The sequence below is a fragment of the Microchirus variegatus genome, assembly GCF_963457635.1.
Source record: "Microchirus variegatus genome assembly, chromosome: 14".
In the NCBI taxonomy this organism is placed as follows: Eukaryota; Metazoa; Chordata; class Actinopteri; order Pleuronectiformes; family Soleidae; genus Microchirus; species Microchirus variegatus.
Genome location: NC_139815.1, coordinates 9,924,337 through 9,942,581, shown reverse-complemented (window position 1 = coordinate 9,942,581; position 18,245 = coordinate 9,924,337). Strand labels below are relative to the sequence as shown.

Sequence of the window (18,245 nt, the reverse complement as noted above, 5' to 3'; positions counted from 1 at the left end):
TACCTCGTGCAGCTGTAATGGGGGGGGTGTTGTTGCTCTGCAAAAGGTTCCTTTAAAGTTATCATTTCCACGAGGCTGTGACTGAAATGCCAGATTTCTGCGGCCTCTCCAGTCAGAGCCCGACACTGTGCAGTCCTGCAGCGTGTCTGTAATGTCGCTCCTTGTGTAGAGCGCCATTACCACAGATGTGTTTTTGTCCTTTTTTACATTTGTACAATGTACTATTTTCTAAATTGTGAGCACAGTGGCTTTTGACAGGACAGTGAGCATGTGATTTAAACTTGTTCCCCGACTATAAATGGTCGGTTGTAAACTAAAAATACAGCTGCCTGGATAATGTTTTTCAAACTGAGCCAGAGAGTTCTTTATAGAAATCTATTTCTCTCTATTTTAGTGCCTCCATTCACTTTTTTTCTGCATCTGTACAAAAGTGCACTGTTACAACTCGAGTCATTCAAGGCCAAACTTTAATGTAAAATACAGATATGTGGGATGACACTGAACTCAAGGGGAAGAGAAATGTATTCTGGGAGTCCAAAGTAATGAATTACTATTCTATCGTGTGCTTCGGGGGAAAAACTCATTTATAATGTTGACGAGAGATAAAGTTCCAAATAAAAAACACATGTAATGAATGGATTAAAACCTCATCCGGCTGCTGGGCAATGCTTCTTTTACAACTTTACACGCTCTCTATCTATTGTATGTTGTTAACTGCAATGTTGCAAATGTAATTTATCACTAAATAGAAAGTGTATGTCTGCGCTACAGGCTGGAACAGTGAGAGACTCCATGGCCAAGTCCCTGTACAGTGCTCTCTTTGACTGGATCGTCTTTCGGATCAACCACGCTCTGCTCAACCTCAAAGACCTGGAGGACACCACCCAGGTAGGATGACACTGAATGAGTCACACATGACATCAACAGGTCCTGTATATGAGTAATAATATTAACTCCTATCTGTTTTTTTTTTTCTTTCTGTTAGCAGCACAATTAGTAAAAAAAATTGTTTTTGATTGTCTGGGTATGTGGATAATGGCCCAAGAAAGAAATGATTAGATTTAAGTGGTGACACGGGAACATATCACCATTGGAATGTAATGACACTGTGGGAAACTCAGTGTCCTTGGTCGAGGTTTGTGCTTTCTAGTTCGGGGACATTCAGATTGTGCTTCACTACAGATCAGATAGGACAAATTACATTGCGACCCGAAACATCTTCTATCTTAATGTTACTGCATGCACGCTCACAAACACATTTTTGCATACCTCATCAACAACAGAAACACCATATTTTTTATGTTTTACTCTGTATTGAAGCAGGAGCTACAGTACGATAAGATGTTGATACCACATACTGAAGTGACAGAATAATGTGATTGGATTTCTGTGCCAACACAGCCCTGAAACAATCTCAGTCACAGCAATGGAAGAAAATCAGATATGAATCAGTTCTAGTAATCTGAATTGAACTGTTGCCTTAGTCTGACTAGTATTTCTACAATGGACACTTTCAAAATAATACTAAAGCTTTGGTGTTTTTAGGGTCATTTAAGTGGGAAATAACACTTATTATATGACATGATTATCATGTATTATTATTGTAAAGGTCCCATATTATGCAAAATCAACTTTTTAATCATTTTAATCCTTATATTTGGGACTCTGGATCAGTCGCCAAAGTGTGGAAAAAGATGACTCACTCATGTTTTTGTGGTCCTCCTCCTCCTGTCTAAGTACAGGAGATAAAAACACGCGACTTAAACGCAACATCGCGCAAAATTCCTCGAATTGTTGTCTTGTGAGAGTGCTAGCGAGGGCAACGGCATCCGAAAACCGTAAGTCTGCAATCGTTAGACAACCGGAAGTTCTATTCTTGGTTGCACAGTGCAGCACAGAGTCCTACACAAACTTCCAGCCTCAGAGGATTTATCAGTCCAGTGGATACACGTTATATGGCAATGTGCCTGCTAGAGCCTGCAAATGATCCCTTTTATAGAGATACTAATAAACCGAGCGTTCTGAACAGGGCTGTTTTGGCAGGGTGATTGAACTGTTGTGGTGCTTCATCCTTAAGGTATTTTGACAGGTATTTGTCACAGACATGTTCATTAGGACACCAGGGAACTAGGTTCACTTGGAGAAATGGGGTCTAATATGGGACCTTTAATATTAACCTTTATTTAATGAGAAAGTCCCTTGAGTTTAGTTAAAATAATGTTCAACACATACAGTATAGAATATAAAACATCAGTCATACATAGTAAAAAACGTAACACCTCTTGCATGTGATGATAGAGTTTTTTTAAAGTCTTGAGTTTGTTGTCTTCCTCAGGTCTTGTCCATTGGAGTGTTGGACATCTTTGGTTTCGAAGACTATGAGAACAACAGCTTTGAACAGTTCTGCATCAACTTTGCCAACGAGCGTCTCCAGCACTACTTCAATCAGCACACCTTCAAGATCGAACAAGTAAGAAGCTTCACGAGTTTCGTCGCTGCTCCGTTTTAGGCTTTGACCGGCAGCTGAACATCTGAGCTACCGAATCGCTGCATCTGTTGTTTTAAAATGTCGTAGATCCACCCTGCTTACATTCTCAGGCTGCGGCCATTTACAAGGAAATCCCTCAACCTTATCACAGCACACAGAGCACCCCACATTACATTGCCACAGAAACAATTCAGACATTTTTTTTTCACCACGTTATGTAAGAGGGTTTGCAGAGAAGCTGACATCCGTATGACTCAGAGTGTGACCACCCTGACTGTGGATGTATGTTCTCTAAAGTGAGCTGATTAACTTCAAAGGCCTATTTAAAGTCTCGGCGTGTAAGTTTTGCCTGTAAGTTAAACATCGTGTTCGGTTGGCGTGCCCTGACATGTTGTAAGGGCTCAAGCTCGTTTGAAAGCTTCCACGCTCTTCGTGAATTACGCTCAACCTGTGTCGCTCAGTCGTTCAGCAAACTCTGTCTCTCTTCCATGTCATAAATATCTCAAAACTTAGACCGAAAAAGAGGCTCCAAAGGCTTCTTCTTGGTCTTGTAGTCAATTCTGAATCAATGTGTTGTGGATTCAGGAGTTGCCATCTTGATGGATGTTTGTTCTTCAAATGATGCGATGATTCATTCAAGCAGTGGTCGAACAATAACACACAAATAATCAAACTTGCATAGAACCTCTGCAAGGAATAAATGTGAACATGGTAACTTTTTCTTTGTTTTTACAGCAGTCAGTCAGTCCGTGCATCTCTTACCGCCAACTCTTTCACTGATTTGTTTATACTCTTTCTTATATTCCCCTCTTACCATGAAACATAACATATTTTAACTAGAAAAGCACTCGGAGAGTGCAGACCTCCGCCAAGGCAGCTCATCCCCCCACAAAATAGCGATAAAAATAGTGAAAGCGTCTACAGATCAAAATGTAATCACTTGTTCCTGGTACCATTGCGGACAGTTCCTGAAAATTTCATCCAAATCCGTCTTTTTGAGTTTATGTTGCTAAAAGACAGGCAAACAAACAAAATCTGGTCTGGCGGAGGTCAATAATATAAATAATTCGAGAGCCGGTTTCACCGCTATAATCTTTAGTTTTCTCTATGTAGTGCGTGGCTGATTTGAAGGTTTTACGATCACAATCATGGAATATCCTACTTTTCTTGTTTCCCACAAACTTCTTAGACTTCCAGTATTTGTTGATGCTTATTAGAATACCACAGCACTTCCTGTGCTTCTGGCTGTTGCTCTAACCCAGGTCATATTAGATCCAGCCTCTTAACAAAATGCTTGGCAAGGTGCTTGCATGAATTGAAGCCTCTTTGTTGCGTCGTCTCTTTTTTTGTTGCATAATGTTTTTTTGTATGAGGACGCTGCATACGACAGGTTTTGTCTTTGTTGTCAACCTCACACATTTCAAAAAAATTTTTTAAGGAAACTAACTTTAAAAGTAGTGTCTGATGTTTTAGTGTCAGATGCATGACGTTTTATACTTTTACACGAGCAGAGATGCAGCCACATACACACACACTGGTGTACAATACATTGATCTTTCCAAAAGCCACTTACTCTATGCACTTAAATGCACTTTCCTATTGATTTCTAACATGGTTCAAACTGCCACTATGCTTTTTTTTCAGTGCATTTTTTTTATTTTTTGTCATCCACTGAATTAAATGCCTTTTTTGCTTAAGAAAAAAGCAGCAGTTTTTATGCTACAGAAAACGCTTATTTCCATTTTATATTTTAATCAACCTGCACATAAGCCTTTGATTCATCGTGGTTTGACAGGATAGTGTTAGTTGTGTGTGGAAAAATCGAATTTTCAGCATTTAGATGTTCTGAAAGCCTCTGACAGAGAGCTGACGCTCTTCATATTCAGCTTCACGCCCTGGTCTACAGTTACATAATGCACAGTGCGTTTCCATGAATCTGTTCAGTCGTCCAGTGAGACACTTTGCTTTAATGATACACAGAACTTCAACAAAGAAGCTGATGATTCACAGTTTAGAGACATGTTTGAGTCAAAGTAAGATGATTTAGAAGCAGGGGGTTGATAATGTAATGTAATGTAACACCCGTACAAACCAAAAACCAGAGCTCGGTGAGTTAAGTCAGCACGCAACTGACACACAAGTCAAATACTCTGGAATTATTACTGCACAGGTGTTCTGTTTATAGTATTCATATTGAGTTTGTCTCACATTTTGTTAAAAGACTCGAGTGAAAAACAATCTTAAAAAAGGACATTTTGATGTTGAAAGCATGACAAGAAGCACATTTCCCTTTAATATCATATTACACCATACTACTATACGTTAAATTACCCAAAAACAAAAACTAGTTTAACCAAGACAGCAGGACATCGAGCAATGTGTGGGATTTCTATCGGATTTATGTCAGTGTCCTCTTTGCAACACTGTTGGTCAAGATATTTTTCCAGTCCAGTAAGAATGAAAGAATAAAGCTCTGGTTTTAATTAGTACATGTTTTTGCTCAGAATATATGCCCTGAATACCTAAATATTTGACCTTATGATATTTCTGTGCGTAATTGAAATTCCTGAGCCCCTCATTTTACTGCCCTGAATGTATAGATGAGGATACGCGTTATTATATTTATATTTATATTTATATTTATATATGTATATGTGTATATGTATATGTGTACATATATATGTGTGTATATATATATATGTATATGTATATGTATATGTATATATGTACATATATATGTGTGTATGTGTATGTATATATGTACATATATATGTGTATGTATATATGTACATATATATGTGTATGTATATATGTACATATATATGTGTATGTATATATGTACATATATATGTATATGTGTATACATATATATGTATATTTATAGGTATATATGTACATATATTATATAGAATAAGTGTTGAGTCAGCTGAGTTTTTTAAGTCTGGAAATAGGAGCTGAGGTTGACAAATATCTTAAAAAAACTCGATTGTATTGTCATTTGCATAGAATAATAACTGAAGTGGTAATTATACAGTTTATAGTGTGACTTGTTTCCATTTAACTTTCAGGAGAATGAAAAATGTTCTCCCACTGTTGTAATTATAGTGACATTTTTACACAAAAACATAAACGTTGAGAATACTTTCTCTGTTATTCAGTTTAATTTGACCACTAAAGAGGTAATCTCCCCTTTTGAAAATATTCATTCCTTCCTGTGAATGAATTGTATGAATCCATCCCTGGATTAAGGTCATTATTGACTAAATTAATTTCCTTGGAACACAGCAAAATTATATAAATGGGGAAGAACAAGTATGTAAGTAGTATGTAACAAGTAAGTAACAGCCCAGAATGCTCCCTAAAACAGTGTTATTTCATTTATAATAAACTTTAAAACTCTGTTCTTTAGGATATGTTGCTGTACGGAGCATTTACACTCATCTCTCTGTTTCCACGTCCTTGCCTTGCAGGAGGAATACCGAGCAGAGGGCATCAGCTGGCGAAACATCGACTATATTGACAACACAGGCTGCATCAACCTGATCAGCAAGAAGCCCACTGCACTGTTCCACCTACTGGATGAAGAGTGCAAGTGAGTGTTTCAGCCCGAGTGGCTCCTTCTTGTTCTTCATGTTGTTTTCCTGCAGGGATATCCCTTAAGTTGGTCTAGCAGATCAAAGCAAAGGCGACTGTTGTAATTGCAAAGTTACCTATGTTTGTTTCTTTCCTTCTTACTTTCGCTCTCACTCTTAAAGAACACGGTCTGTCTTCATATTCACTGCTGGCATCCACAAGATTTAAAAACAAAATCATATTAAGATGAAATGGCGGCGTACTGGCACCCGCCAACACCTAGCAGCTTTGTGTTTATTTAGACCTTAACCTGAACAGTAAATGTGAGGATTATATATGATTCCTGACCAAACTGTCACAAAGTCTTGTGCTCTAGCTGCGCTGCTTAGGAAAGGAAGGACCGAGTCCATGCTTCAAATCCTGTGAGACATTCATGCACTTGCACTGCCTTCACATTCAGAGTGATTGTTCATCTCTATAAATAAACTAGTGCAGTGCCCGTAGGAAGTATGTATTCCTATAGTGGGAGCTGAAGAAGATTTTTCAGTTATGATAATGCATGAGAAGGAACGTAAAGGCTAACTGATGTGGCTGACAGTCACAGCAGCTAGCTACGCTAATGCTGATCGAAAATTTAAAAAAATTACGTTGTGCCTAATGACATTGCACAGTGTTTGTATTGTGTTAGCCCTACACTAATGCTAATCGTAGCCTCGCCAGCTTACCTTTGGAAACAAGTTCGCCAAATTAGCCGCAAAATCGTAGCATGCTAATGCTAAATAAAGATGAATAAAGATGTGCTCACGTACTGTATTAGTGAATGGACACCGACTTCGTCGTTTCAGTATAACACCATGTTCTGCCGTGAACTGTGTGAAAATGTCTCACCCACCGTGAGGACAGCCTCTTCACTCCCACCTCCCCGCTCCAGACAGCGCAGCTGCTACTGATGAGCCGCTGCCTGCCTGGTGTAGCGTGATAAATCAGCGGAAGTGATGCGTGATAAATCCGCGAAAATTACAATTTCTCCAAAAAATGTGAAAATTAAGGATGCACACTATCGGGCCATGCCTAACCCATATCCAAAGTCTTAGGGTGATCTGACTAAAGGTCAGCGAGATATGTCCGTCACAGACAGACGCAACATCCTTTATAGAGAGATGTTGGCTCTGCAATGGACTGGCGACCTGTCCAGGGTGTTACCTGCCTTTTGTCCTTATGTCAGCTGGGATTGGCACCAGCAGCCCCTCATATGGAAGATAAAGCATTAGATGATGAATGACAGTCTATCCCTACCCTATCACCAATGAATGCATAATACTGTAGATGGAAAATAAAAGTCCTTGCTGTAAACAATCACTGACAGAGATTTCAGTTTAAAAAGGATGAATGGAGTCTTACTTTACACCATCATCATCATCATGTGTTCTAACTTTATCTGCACTGCTTACCCTGTGCTGTAAATGGTCACAAATCTCAGCTGACACCCGACAAGTACTCCTCTTTTATGGCCTTTGCTTTCACACACTCGCTGTGAACTCAATGTCACATTTCAAACAGTTAAATACATTAAATTTGTGTCACATGTCATGTAAATGTGTTCATTTACTCCGAGTGGTCTGAAATGTAAACCCCTTCAGGATAGTGCTGTGCCTATTTAACCCAACATGTTTCCGTCTTAATTTCCCCTCGTCTCCATTTGGACTCTGAATCAAAGTCCTCCCACTTGGAAAAGTTGGAAAGCCCTGAATCTCTCGCTGTGTTGTTTTCATAGCTCTGATTTCACCCTGTTCCAAAACCTCTGGTGTCCCATTCTGCTCTTCCTGTAAGCTCTTGATTTTTCCACAGAATTACTTTTGAAGGACAGAGGGGGAAATTTGAGCCGAGATCAGTGTCGGAAAGACCGGTTTCAACCCATGGAGAAAATGTCCAGTTAGTTTATAGATCAGATAATGTTAGTTTGCTGCATTTCCAATCCAATCCAACTTTATTTATAACAACAACAGCTGAAACAAAGTGCTGTACATCAGAGATAAATAAACAAAACAAAGAAAACATACAGACGTGTGACCTAATAAACCTAAGAACAAACAATAAAACATAAAATAAAATACTGTAGAAAATATACATACAATAAAACTATTACCGTTTCCCATGGTCCCATGGTTGTAGTGACGGTTGTTTTTAAATCAGAGACAAATATATAAAGTCATGTCTTTAACTCATTATGTTCTGTTTGGATGAACTACTCCCGCTGCGTCTGTTGATTGTTTCCAGTGTGATTTATCCTCCATAGAGTGTCTCACTAAATGTGTTTTTATTTAAAAACAAAACAAAACAAAAAAAAACAGATGTAAAAATCCCTTTGTTCTCCAAATTGAAATTTTACTTTCATTTCAGTTTCCCTCAAGCCACAAACCAGACTCTGTTGGACAAGTTCAAGCGGCAGCACGAAGGGAACAGCTACATCGAGTTTCCCGCCGTCATGGAGCCCGCCTTCATCATCCGACATTATGCTGGAAAGGTCAAGTACGGCGTCAAGGTCAGTGTGGACTTCACCGCTGTGCCTCGTCACTGATTTATCAACTGTGGTTTCTCATTGAACTTGTGCCTCTTTTACACTAAGTTCACACATGAAAAGCTGTTCTTCACTTCGCTTTTCCAACCAGCATGCATTAACACCTTTATGTAGGAAAAATCTTAATTCATGTCGTAGTAGAGGTAGAATAAGGTTATGTAGAATGAGGTGTTAATACATGCTTAATGATTACTAATGAAGGGCTAGTATGCTACTTATGTATGTTAGTGAGCACCTAGTTAATGGTGAATAGTGTTCCCTAATCTAAAGTGTTACCAAAATGTTATATGCTGCTCTTAAATGCATTACTCAAAGATCTTAAATTGTTCGGTGCACTCTTAGAAATAAGTGTTCCAAAAAGGTCCTTCTACAAGGACTGAGGTTCTACCTGGAACCATTTGCTTCTGAAAAACCCTTTCCTGAAGAAAGGGTTTTTCAAGGGTTCTTGGTAACACTAATGGTTCCAGTACGAACCATTTTTGTTCCAGAGAACCCTTTAAAACCCCTTTCCTGAATAAAGGGTTTTAAAAGGGTTCTTGGTGGAAGGACAAGCCGAAGAACCTTATATGGTTCGACTTAGCACTTTTATTTCTAAGAGTGTGCAGGACTATTTAATGTTATATTTGTTTTATTTTTCTCATGGGACTTCGAGAAGGAGATGTTGAGACTAAATGTACTGTATTTTTTGTATATTTTGTATTTTTGTACATCTTTTTTCTATATTTGGTCAGAAACATGCTATGCTTGCGTAGTAATACACTCTTAGAAATAAAAGTGCTAAGTAGAACCATATAAGGTTATTTGGCTTGTCCAAAAAATGAACCCTTTTTGTTCCAGGTAGAACCTTTAGTGTTACCAAGAACCCCTTTAAAACCCTTTATTCAGGAAAGGGGTTTTAAAGGGATCAAAATGTGGAACCATTAGTGTTACCAAAAACCCTTTCTTTGGGAAAGGGTTTTTCAGAAGCAAATGGTTCCAGGTAGAACCTCAGCCCTTGTAGACCCTTTTGGAACCCTTATTTCTAAGAGTGTAGAGCGGGATCCCTTAGCTATTGCCCATACTTATAGTGTTTTCGGTCTTAAATATCATTCAAAACATGTCTTAGAAAATCTTAAATTTGACTTGCTGAAACCTGCAGATACCCTGTTTTGGTGTTTTTAGTTTGCTTTTGTGATTTGAAGTAAGACAAAATGAGAAAGAATCCCCTGTAATACAACTGCACATCTCACACAGGATTTCAGGGAGAAGAACACGGACCACATGAGGCCGGACATCGTCGCTTTGCTCAAGAGCAGCAAGAACGCCTTCATCTGCAGTCTGATCGGCATCGAGCCCGCGGCCACTTTCCGCTGGGCCATACTGCGATCTTACTTCAGAGCTGTGGTCGCTTTCCGAGACGCTGGGAAGAGACACACGCAGAAGAAGACCGGTGAGTTCTCACGATACAGCAGGCATGCACTTTAGAGTAGGGAGGCAGATAGAGTGGATACAGAGGGACATCGTTAAAAGAGTTAAAGTGTGCTTACATTATTCATAACAATAAAAAATGTTTGTGGTTGGTAGTGAATTAAAAACAGCACCAAAGAATCAACTGAATGGTGTGTGAGCATTACAGTTACTTTTCAATACAGCAAGAACTGTATTATTAATCTCCCCTTTCTATGCTTTTGTTGTCTTTGTCTTTCCAACTGAATTAGGACCATTTTGCACCGCTGAATCCATTTTTCTCAATCAGGTCAGGTTTTTGTGCTAATTTGATTTAGAAAAATCCGATCTTCTGACTAAATTGATTACATTTTTGTGACATTATCAGATGATTTTCGCTAATATTTCTCATCCAAAAAAGGTTTTAGTTGTATTCACCGCTGATGTAGCAGAATACGTCAGGCTTATTTTTGCAAGATCTTCTAATCGAAGCCATGGAATTCACTTGTAATATATATATAAAAAAAACATATTAGTCATAAGTTGACACATGCAAAATCTTCAGAATTTGTTTATTGCAAGAAATTTTGCATCATATGACGTGAAAATACGCGTACATGTAAACAAAAACGTTACAAAATATGTAGCTTTGTTCGGAAAGTTGACATGATTGAGCGAAACCAATGTGATTTTTGGATTCAGCACATCAAAATGATCCTAAATCAGCTAAAATAAACAATTAATTTGGTGTTGACCAGTGTTAGCCAACACGTGGCTGCCACCTTTGAAGCAGCTGATACAGGAAAAATAAACCATGACCATGAGGTTTTCCTTTATTTTTCTGTATGCAGCTTTATTTTCAAGCTTCAGCACAAAGTGCTTTACAGGTAAAATCACTACCTGAAAGGGTAACACTTTATAATAAGTCCAGACTATTAGCATTAGTTAAGCATTAATATATTTTGAATTCATCATTTATAACGCATGAATACTCATTAGTATGTAGTTTATAAACACACAATTATAAATGTTTTACTCAAATGTCCAAATAGCTGCTGTACTCGAGCAGCCAATCGGCATCCACCTCCAACAAAGGAGCCCTTTGAAAAAGAGGAATTAAATATTTATTAATGCGTTACTAATGCTAATAGTGTGTACTTATTATAAAGTGTAACCGGTCAATGTAAATAGATAAAAGTATAATCACACACAATATACTCGTATATAATTTCAACATGCTCACATGCCATACAGTTATATCTCCATCTCTGTTGTCGTGTATGTGTGTGTAGAGCTAGTTTTTTCTGTATTTACTGTATTTAGCTGTTGCTGATTTTCTCTCTCTCAGCTTTATTTATAAATGCCTTCTTTTCCCTTAGATTTTGATCCCTGCTGTCCTTACAGATCATTTCACCATCAGATGTTCTTTGGGCTCTGCTGTTGTATGAGTCACACTTGCGCGCTGCATCCTCTTCATCTTTTCTGCACATTTATTTTCACATGTCGGTTTTGTTTCGTAAAAATAGATGTATTTATTTATTTATTTATTCATGAGAAATCTTGTATCATGTACATAAGCTTTTAGAAAACTGAAGCTGTCAGTGTCTTCAGCAACATTTTAGCATGCATTGACACACAGAAGTACAATGACAAACATCTTTCCGCTCGCTCCAACTGCAGTTTTGAATGTCAATCATTTTCTCTCCAGAAGGTATTTCTCCAGTAGACGAATGCATCTCTTCTTCACTGTCTAATCTGTCATTTTTTCTCTCTCTCTCCCTCTGTCCTTGTGTATTTGTTTCTCTCTTCTCTGGTTTTCTTTTGTTTTTTGCTTCTCCAAGGGCATGATGACGCTGCTCCCTGTGCAGTTTTGAAAAGTGTGGATAGTTTTAGCTTTCTGCAGCACCCTGTGCATCAGAGAAGCTTAGAGATCCTGCAGAGATGCAAAGAGGAGAAGTACAGTAAGGCTGCCACTGCAAAAAATAAGAAATCAAATAAAACTGCTCCTCCTATTTTTCCTGTTGCACCATGACTTGGGAAAACTGTAGGGACAAGGCTGACCAACATCATCAACTCTACTGAAGCCAAAAATCATGATAACATTGTAGCATTTTTTTTTTTTTCTCCAACAAAGCATTTATTTTCTTTGGAAGCGTTTCTGCCACTTGGGGGGAAAAAATAGCCATATACCAAGTGAAAATTATGAGACAGAAAGTCATAGTTATGAGATAAAAAGTTTAAATTATGAGATAAAAAGTCGAAACTATGAGATACTATCTCATATTTATGAGATAGGAAGTCATAATTATGAGATAGGAGGTCGAAAATTATGAGATAAAAAGTCATGATTATGAGATAAAAAGTCGAAATTATGAGATAAAAAGTCGAAATTTTGAGATAAAAAGTCGAAACTATGGGATACTATCTCATATTTATGAGATAGAAAGTCATAATTATGAGATAGGAAGTCGAAATTATGAGATAAAAAGTTGAAACAATGAGATACTATCTAGTATTTATGAGATGGAAAGTCATAATTATGAGATAGGAAGTCGAAAATTATGAGATAAAAAGTCATGATTATGAGATAAAAAGTCGAAATTTTGAGATAAAAAGTCGAAATTTTGAGATAAAAAGTCGAAATTTTGAGATAAAAAGTCGAAACTATGAGAAACTATCTCATATTTATGAGATAGAAAGTCATAATTATGAGATAGGAAGTCGTAAATTATGAGATAAAAAGTCATGATTATGAGAAAAAAAGTCGAAATTATGAGATAAAAAGTCGAAATTTTGAGATAAAAAGTCGAAACTTTTAGATACTATCTAGTATTTATGAGATGGAAAGTCATAATTATGAGAAAAAAAGTCGAAATTGTGAGATAAAAAGTTGAAATTATGAGATAAAAAGTCGAAATTATGAGATAAAAAGTCGAAATTATGAGATACTATCTCATACTTATAAGATATAAAGTCATAATTATGAGATAAAAAGTCAAAATTGTGAGATAAAAAGTCGAAATTATGAGATAAAAAGTCGAAATTATGAGATAAAATGTCAAAATTATGAGATAAAAAGAATAACAATTATCTCATAATTATGACTTATTATCTCATAATTACGACTTTCTGTCTCACAATTTTGACTTGCTATCTGTCTATTTTTTTCCCTGAAGTGGCGGAAACGGGCTTCCATAATTTTCTGCTTTGTTATTCGTTTTCCAACTCTGACTTTATTTCATTAGACTAGATGCTTGTTGGTCTCCACCTCCCTCTTGCTTCCTGTCACCCCGTCCCCTGTGCACCTGTATGCATTTGGTCTTTGTCTTTGTCTTGCACGTCGTTCACTTGCATCAGCCGTTCTGTCATTAACGCAGCGCTATGCTAGTAAGCAGAGAAATGCATGGTTGCATCGCTTCATCAGCTAAATTTGGTCTGGGGGGGAAAACGAGCACACTTTTAGACCACTTTCTTTTTTTCATCAGTTATAGAACATGGCTATGGTCCTCTCTTTTGGGGAATGGGTTTATTTGCTGGTCCACCACAACACCACACTTATCACCCTCTCTCCTGTCACTAACACCACACAGGCGAGTGATGGTGTACAAAAGACTGAGGGTGGATGTGCACAGACCTGTAAATGATCATCACTAACTCGCTCACAGGCAGCTTTTACGTGTGGTGGTGCAGTGGACATACATTCAGCCTCACACACTTTTCCTACACTCTTAGAAATAAGGGTTCCAAAAGGGTCCTTTTACAAGGGCTGAGGTTCTACCTGGAACCATTTGCCTCTGAAAAAACCCTTTCTTTCGAAGAAAGAGTTTTTCAAGGGTTCTTGGTAACACTAATTTTGATCCAGAGAACCCTTTAAAACCCCTTTCCTGAATAAAGGGTTTTAAAAGGGTTCTTGGTGGAACCCTCCAAAAGGGTTCTACCTGGAGCCGAAAAGGGTTCTCCTATGAGGACAAGCCGAAGAACCTTATATCGTTCTACTTAGCACTTTTATTTCTAAGAGTGTATGCAAACATTTTCACCACACATTTAAACGTGTTTGTGTCTTTTTGTTGTGTGCCATCTTACAGCTGCGGGTAATTGGTAAAGATATATTTTCACTCGATTAAAAAGTACTAATGATCTGTAGATTCCACTTATTGCCGGTAGAGAGCATGCTGGTGTACAACACTATTGGCCAGCATTGCATTGTATTAATACATTTAAGTAATTCTGCTTTAATCTGACCTATATCACAAGCAAATTGTCGTTTATAGGAAAAAAATTATCCTTAATATTTTTAATTTGAGGTTTTAAGAAAGCCTACAGTACAAGTTAAACAAAAAAACTGAATTATCATCGCCCATAATTCTATACGAACAAGATCATTTCACTGTTATCTTTTTTCAGTATTAATTCATCTGCAGTAGATTATGGTTCCAATAAAAAGGCACATAACACCCACTGCAATAACATGTAGTGTCAGAGGTGTTTCTTTTTTCTGCTTGACAAGGGATTGAGGGATTTTATTGTTTTTGTCTGTCGGTTTGGTGTGTGTGTGTGTCTGTGTGCGTGTGTTGTCACATGATGCCAACCCGTCTTTTCACAACCAGGTGTGACCAGGAAGAGTCCACGTTCACCACTGTCAGACCTTCAGGGAAGCAACGCCGCCAATGAGAAATCTCCACGGTAAGAGTTTAACTAAGAGATTATAAGTTGATTTTGCATAATATGGGACCTTTAAAGGTCCAGTGTGTGAGAATTAGTGACATCTACTGGTGAGACAAACTGAGGACTCCTCTGTTTACCACACCCTTTCCCCGAGGACACTCTCTCCTCCTCCTGTGTCGGTGTATGCATCATGTTTATGTAGGTGGAAGCATTCTAATTTGTTTTGCAGAGTAAGCTTGGACTCCAAAGTCATATTTCGCAAATGACTTTCGCTTTAAAACAAGTATACATTAATTCAAACTTGTTACACCCTGGTTCTTTTAAATGTGCACACACTCACACACACACACACACAGTTCAAAGCCAGTTCACCCCAACGCTTGCATTCATAAAATACCACAGATGTGCAGAGGCTGGATGTGCATGAGCTCCTGTGTATGCATCACATGATGATGAATGTGTTGGCACACCTGATAATGTAATGCAGTCTAACACAACACTGACACACGACAGGAAAACTTGCAGTGTGGGTTAACAATGATAAATAAATCATTTGAACAAAATGACATCGGGTCTGAGACTGTTGAACTCTGAGCTGGTTCCACAATGCCTCGCTCCACTCTTAACCTTCCACTGCCCAGTCACGAGAAGCGTTTATCCCTTAGAACTGCTGAACGTCCAGTTTAATAGCAGGCCGTTTTTGTGCTTTCATTAGTGAGTCAAGAGAGGAAATGAAAGGGGGGGCAGATGTGGAACGACCTGCAACAAAGGTCTGCAGACAGAGTCTAACCAGGGATGTTGTCTTCACCCTGAGGCCCATATAGTGTACTATAAATGTTGTTTGGACATTATTCAATTTGGACTTATTCATCCTTAACAAACCCCCCTTCAATCCTTTCTTAAATATATGCTGTCATTCGTTGATGTGTTAACACTGACCTCAGGGCATTGAAACAGACATGCCACTACTTAAAAAAAACAAAAAAAAAACGAATGATGACTACTCTCTGACCCCAAACATTGCTCCCATACCACCCCACTGAGCCCCTGGTTCACCACCTCCTCTAATTAGCTGCAGACCATGAGATTAGCAGCCTACGACCACGACTGCACACACAAGACCAGAGTCTGTTAAAATCCCTTTCTAATGTGATTTGCAACCTCTGCCCTCTCTTTCTCTTAATCACACACACACACACACACACATGGACACTCATGCACGCATCCTCCACATACTATGAGCGCACTAAAGCCTGAGCAGCTGCTTCCTCCGTGATGTAAAGGCAGAGCTATGCATTTGAGAGGAGCACCCAGGGAGCGATATATATTCTGTCCCTGCAGGGTGCGTGTCAGCTGGTCACACAGGCGGACAGTGCAGTGCTTTATGGGAGAAAACACGTGCATGACAAAAAGCTGATTGTACAATCTCTGATCATCGAGATCAATGATCAACTTGTGAGAACCTCAAATGCTAACGTAGGATCCATACGCTATATGCTTCAGGGAATTATATGCTGAATTAAAAGTTTATATATACATTTTGGGATTGACAAAATATCCGAAATCACACAGAATAAACTCCAGAATCGTAAATACTTCAGTCCAGAAATATATATAAATCCAAAGATCAGAGAGGAGGAAGAGCCACTGTACGTGGTTATTCTGCAATGACCTACATTTGTGGACATACTGTAGATGTTAGGACATAGAGAAGTAGTATCAGACCACTTGAATTCACACTGATTTACAAGTCTCAGAGTCTTATTCTTGTTTTAGATTTGACTGAAAAAGAAAACTAAGCCACATTTAAATGTCTTCTGTATCGTTTGTATAAAGTAATTCAGCTTTATCTCAGTGAGGCTGTATTTAAATGAAACTGACAACATTTCAACAGTCTTGGTTTAGCCTGCTTACATGTGATGATTAGCACAAATACAAAGTACAAAAAAGGCTGATGTTAAAAGTTAACAAAGCAGACATAGACCGGGTTAAATGCTAAATGACTCAATGTATTGAAACTGAGAACAATAAGTCCACATATACCTGCTATATATTATTTTTATTGTATCACTCATTTGTTTATGTATCAAGCTATAACAAGTGATGTACAAAAGCAGTGGAATATCACTTTCAGCACAAAATGCTGCTGATTCTCAACGGTGGCCTCAACTGTATTAACTTTCATTTTCATGTCGTGTCATCTTGTTTCCTCTATGAATGATTCAGATACCAAGCTTTTGTTGTATGTGGGGCTTTTAAGTTATCATAGGTAAGAGCTGAATCAATAACAGACCGAGTCCGAGACCAGAGTCTGAAAAGTCTTTCATGTCTTAGTTTGTACTTGGCTTCTCCTTTTTTTTTCTTTCTTGTCATCTCCTCTGGGCTGAAATGGTTCAGACTGGTTAATGGTTTTAGCCGTGACCTGACCACTCATGTTTTCTTTTATATATAATTCTGGGCAGGTTGGTTGAGTTTCACCTTGAAGCCTGAGGTTTAAAACCTTTGCGGATTCAGTGAACTGTACTTAATGTGGTCTGTAATGAACTCCATACAACTTCTGTGGGGAAAAACATGGAGAGACTACTGCTCCTAGTGGTAGTGGAAAAAATAACCTCTACACAAACGCAGAAACGGAGGCTTTTCTTTGACGTACATCAGATCTAGCCGGTGCTATAAAATATATGATATCATGTCTGAAACAGACTCACAATGGTAAAACCTAAAAGACTGTTATTATTGATTATGCTATTAATCGATTATTCATTTATTACTAAATTCATCGTTGACTATTATGAATGAATGAATGAATGAATGATTTGTTTATTTCGGACATGACAGTTAAATCAACATCTGCACACATCATCATTTAAATTCATACAAATGACCGAAAGGGAATTAAGCGAACAAGCTTTCAGATTTTTCAGCTTCTTAAATGTGAATATGTTCTGGTTTATTTGCTCCATATAGCAAAAGAAATCAGTAAAACTCAATCATTTTGGTTTGTGGGCAATAGAAGACATTTGTGAACATCATCATTTCCAAGTTTGGTAAACACCAATCAACCTTTTCTCACATTTTACAGACCAAACAATCAAGAATCATGAAAACAATTGTTAGCTGCAGCCCTAGATGTAGGACACCGATGTCTTAAACTTTTATTATTTTACTCAAATGCAATGCAACTGCTCATGATACTGACCCAAGAATAAGCATATGTTGTTGATTGCTCTGGGCCAACGGTAGATTAGACTTTTAATTTGCTGTTGACTTTTTGTTTTTCTTTATTAAAATGTTGTAGTCATATGACACGATCCGTAAACTGCCCCCAATATAAGCCTGAGATGTCGTGTTTGTCTTTAAGGAGCTCTCTTGGCGTCGGCTCGAACGGACGTTTGGGCCGTCACAGCCGCTTGTCGCCCAGTAACTTTGCTGCAGATGAAGACGGCATCTTTGTCAACTCAGCCAGCAGCAAACTCCTGGAGAGAGCGCACGACATCATCATGTAAGTAAACAAGA

General features: G+C 38.1%; 1 protein-coding gene across 1 annotated transcript in view; it reads left to right on the top strand.

The window, feature by feature from the left end:
* Window positions 1-18,245, top strand: part of myo9aa (myosin IXAa) — a 119,617-nt gene that overhangs the window by 77,612 nt on the left and 23,760 nt on the right. The window contains exons 10-17 of the mRNA XM_083900809.1: window positions 772-888; window positions 2,336-2,470; window positions 5,959-6,080; window positions 8,462-8,603; window positions 9,873-10,068; window positions 11,906-12,025; window positions 14,672-14,747; window positions 18,091-18,231. Of these exons, the coding sequence (XP_083756935.1) occupies window positions 772-888; window positions 2,336-2,470; window positions 5,959-6,080; window positions 8,462-8,603; window positions 9,873-10,068; window positions 11,906-12,025; window positions 14,672-14,747; window positions 18,091-18,231 (1,049 nt within the window). The remainder of the gene's footprint in view (window positions 1-771; window positions 889-2,335; window positions 2,471-5,958; window positions 6,081-8,461; window positions 8,604-9,872; window positions 10,069-11,905; window positions 12,026-14,671; window positions 14,748-18,090; window positions 18,232-18,245) is intronic.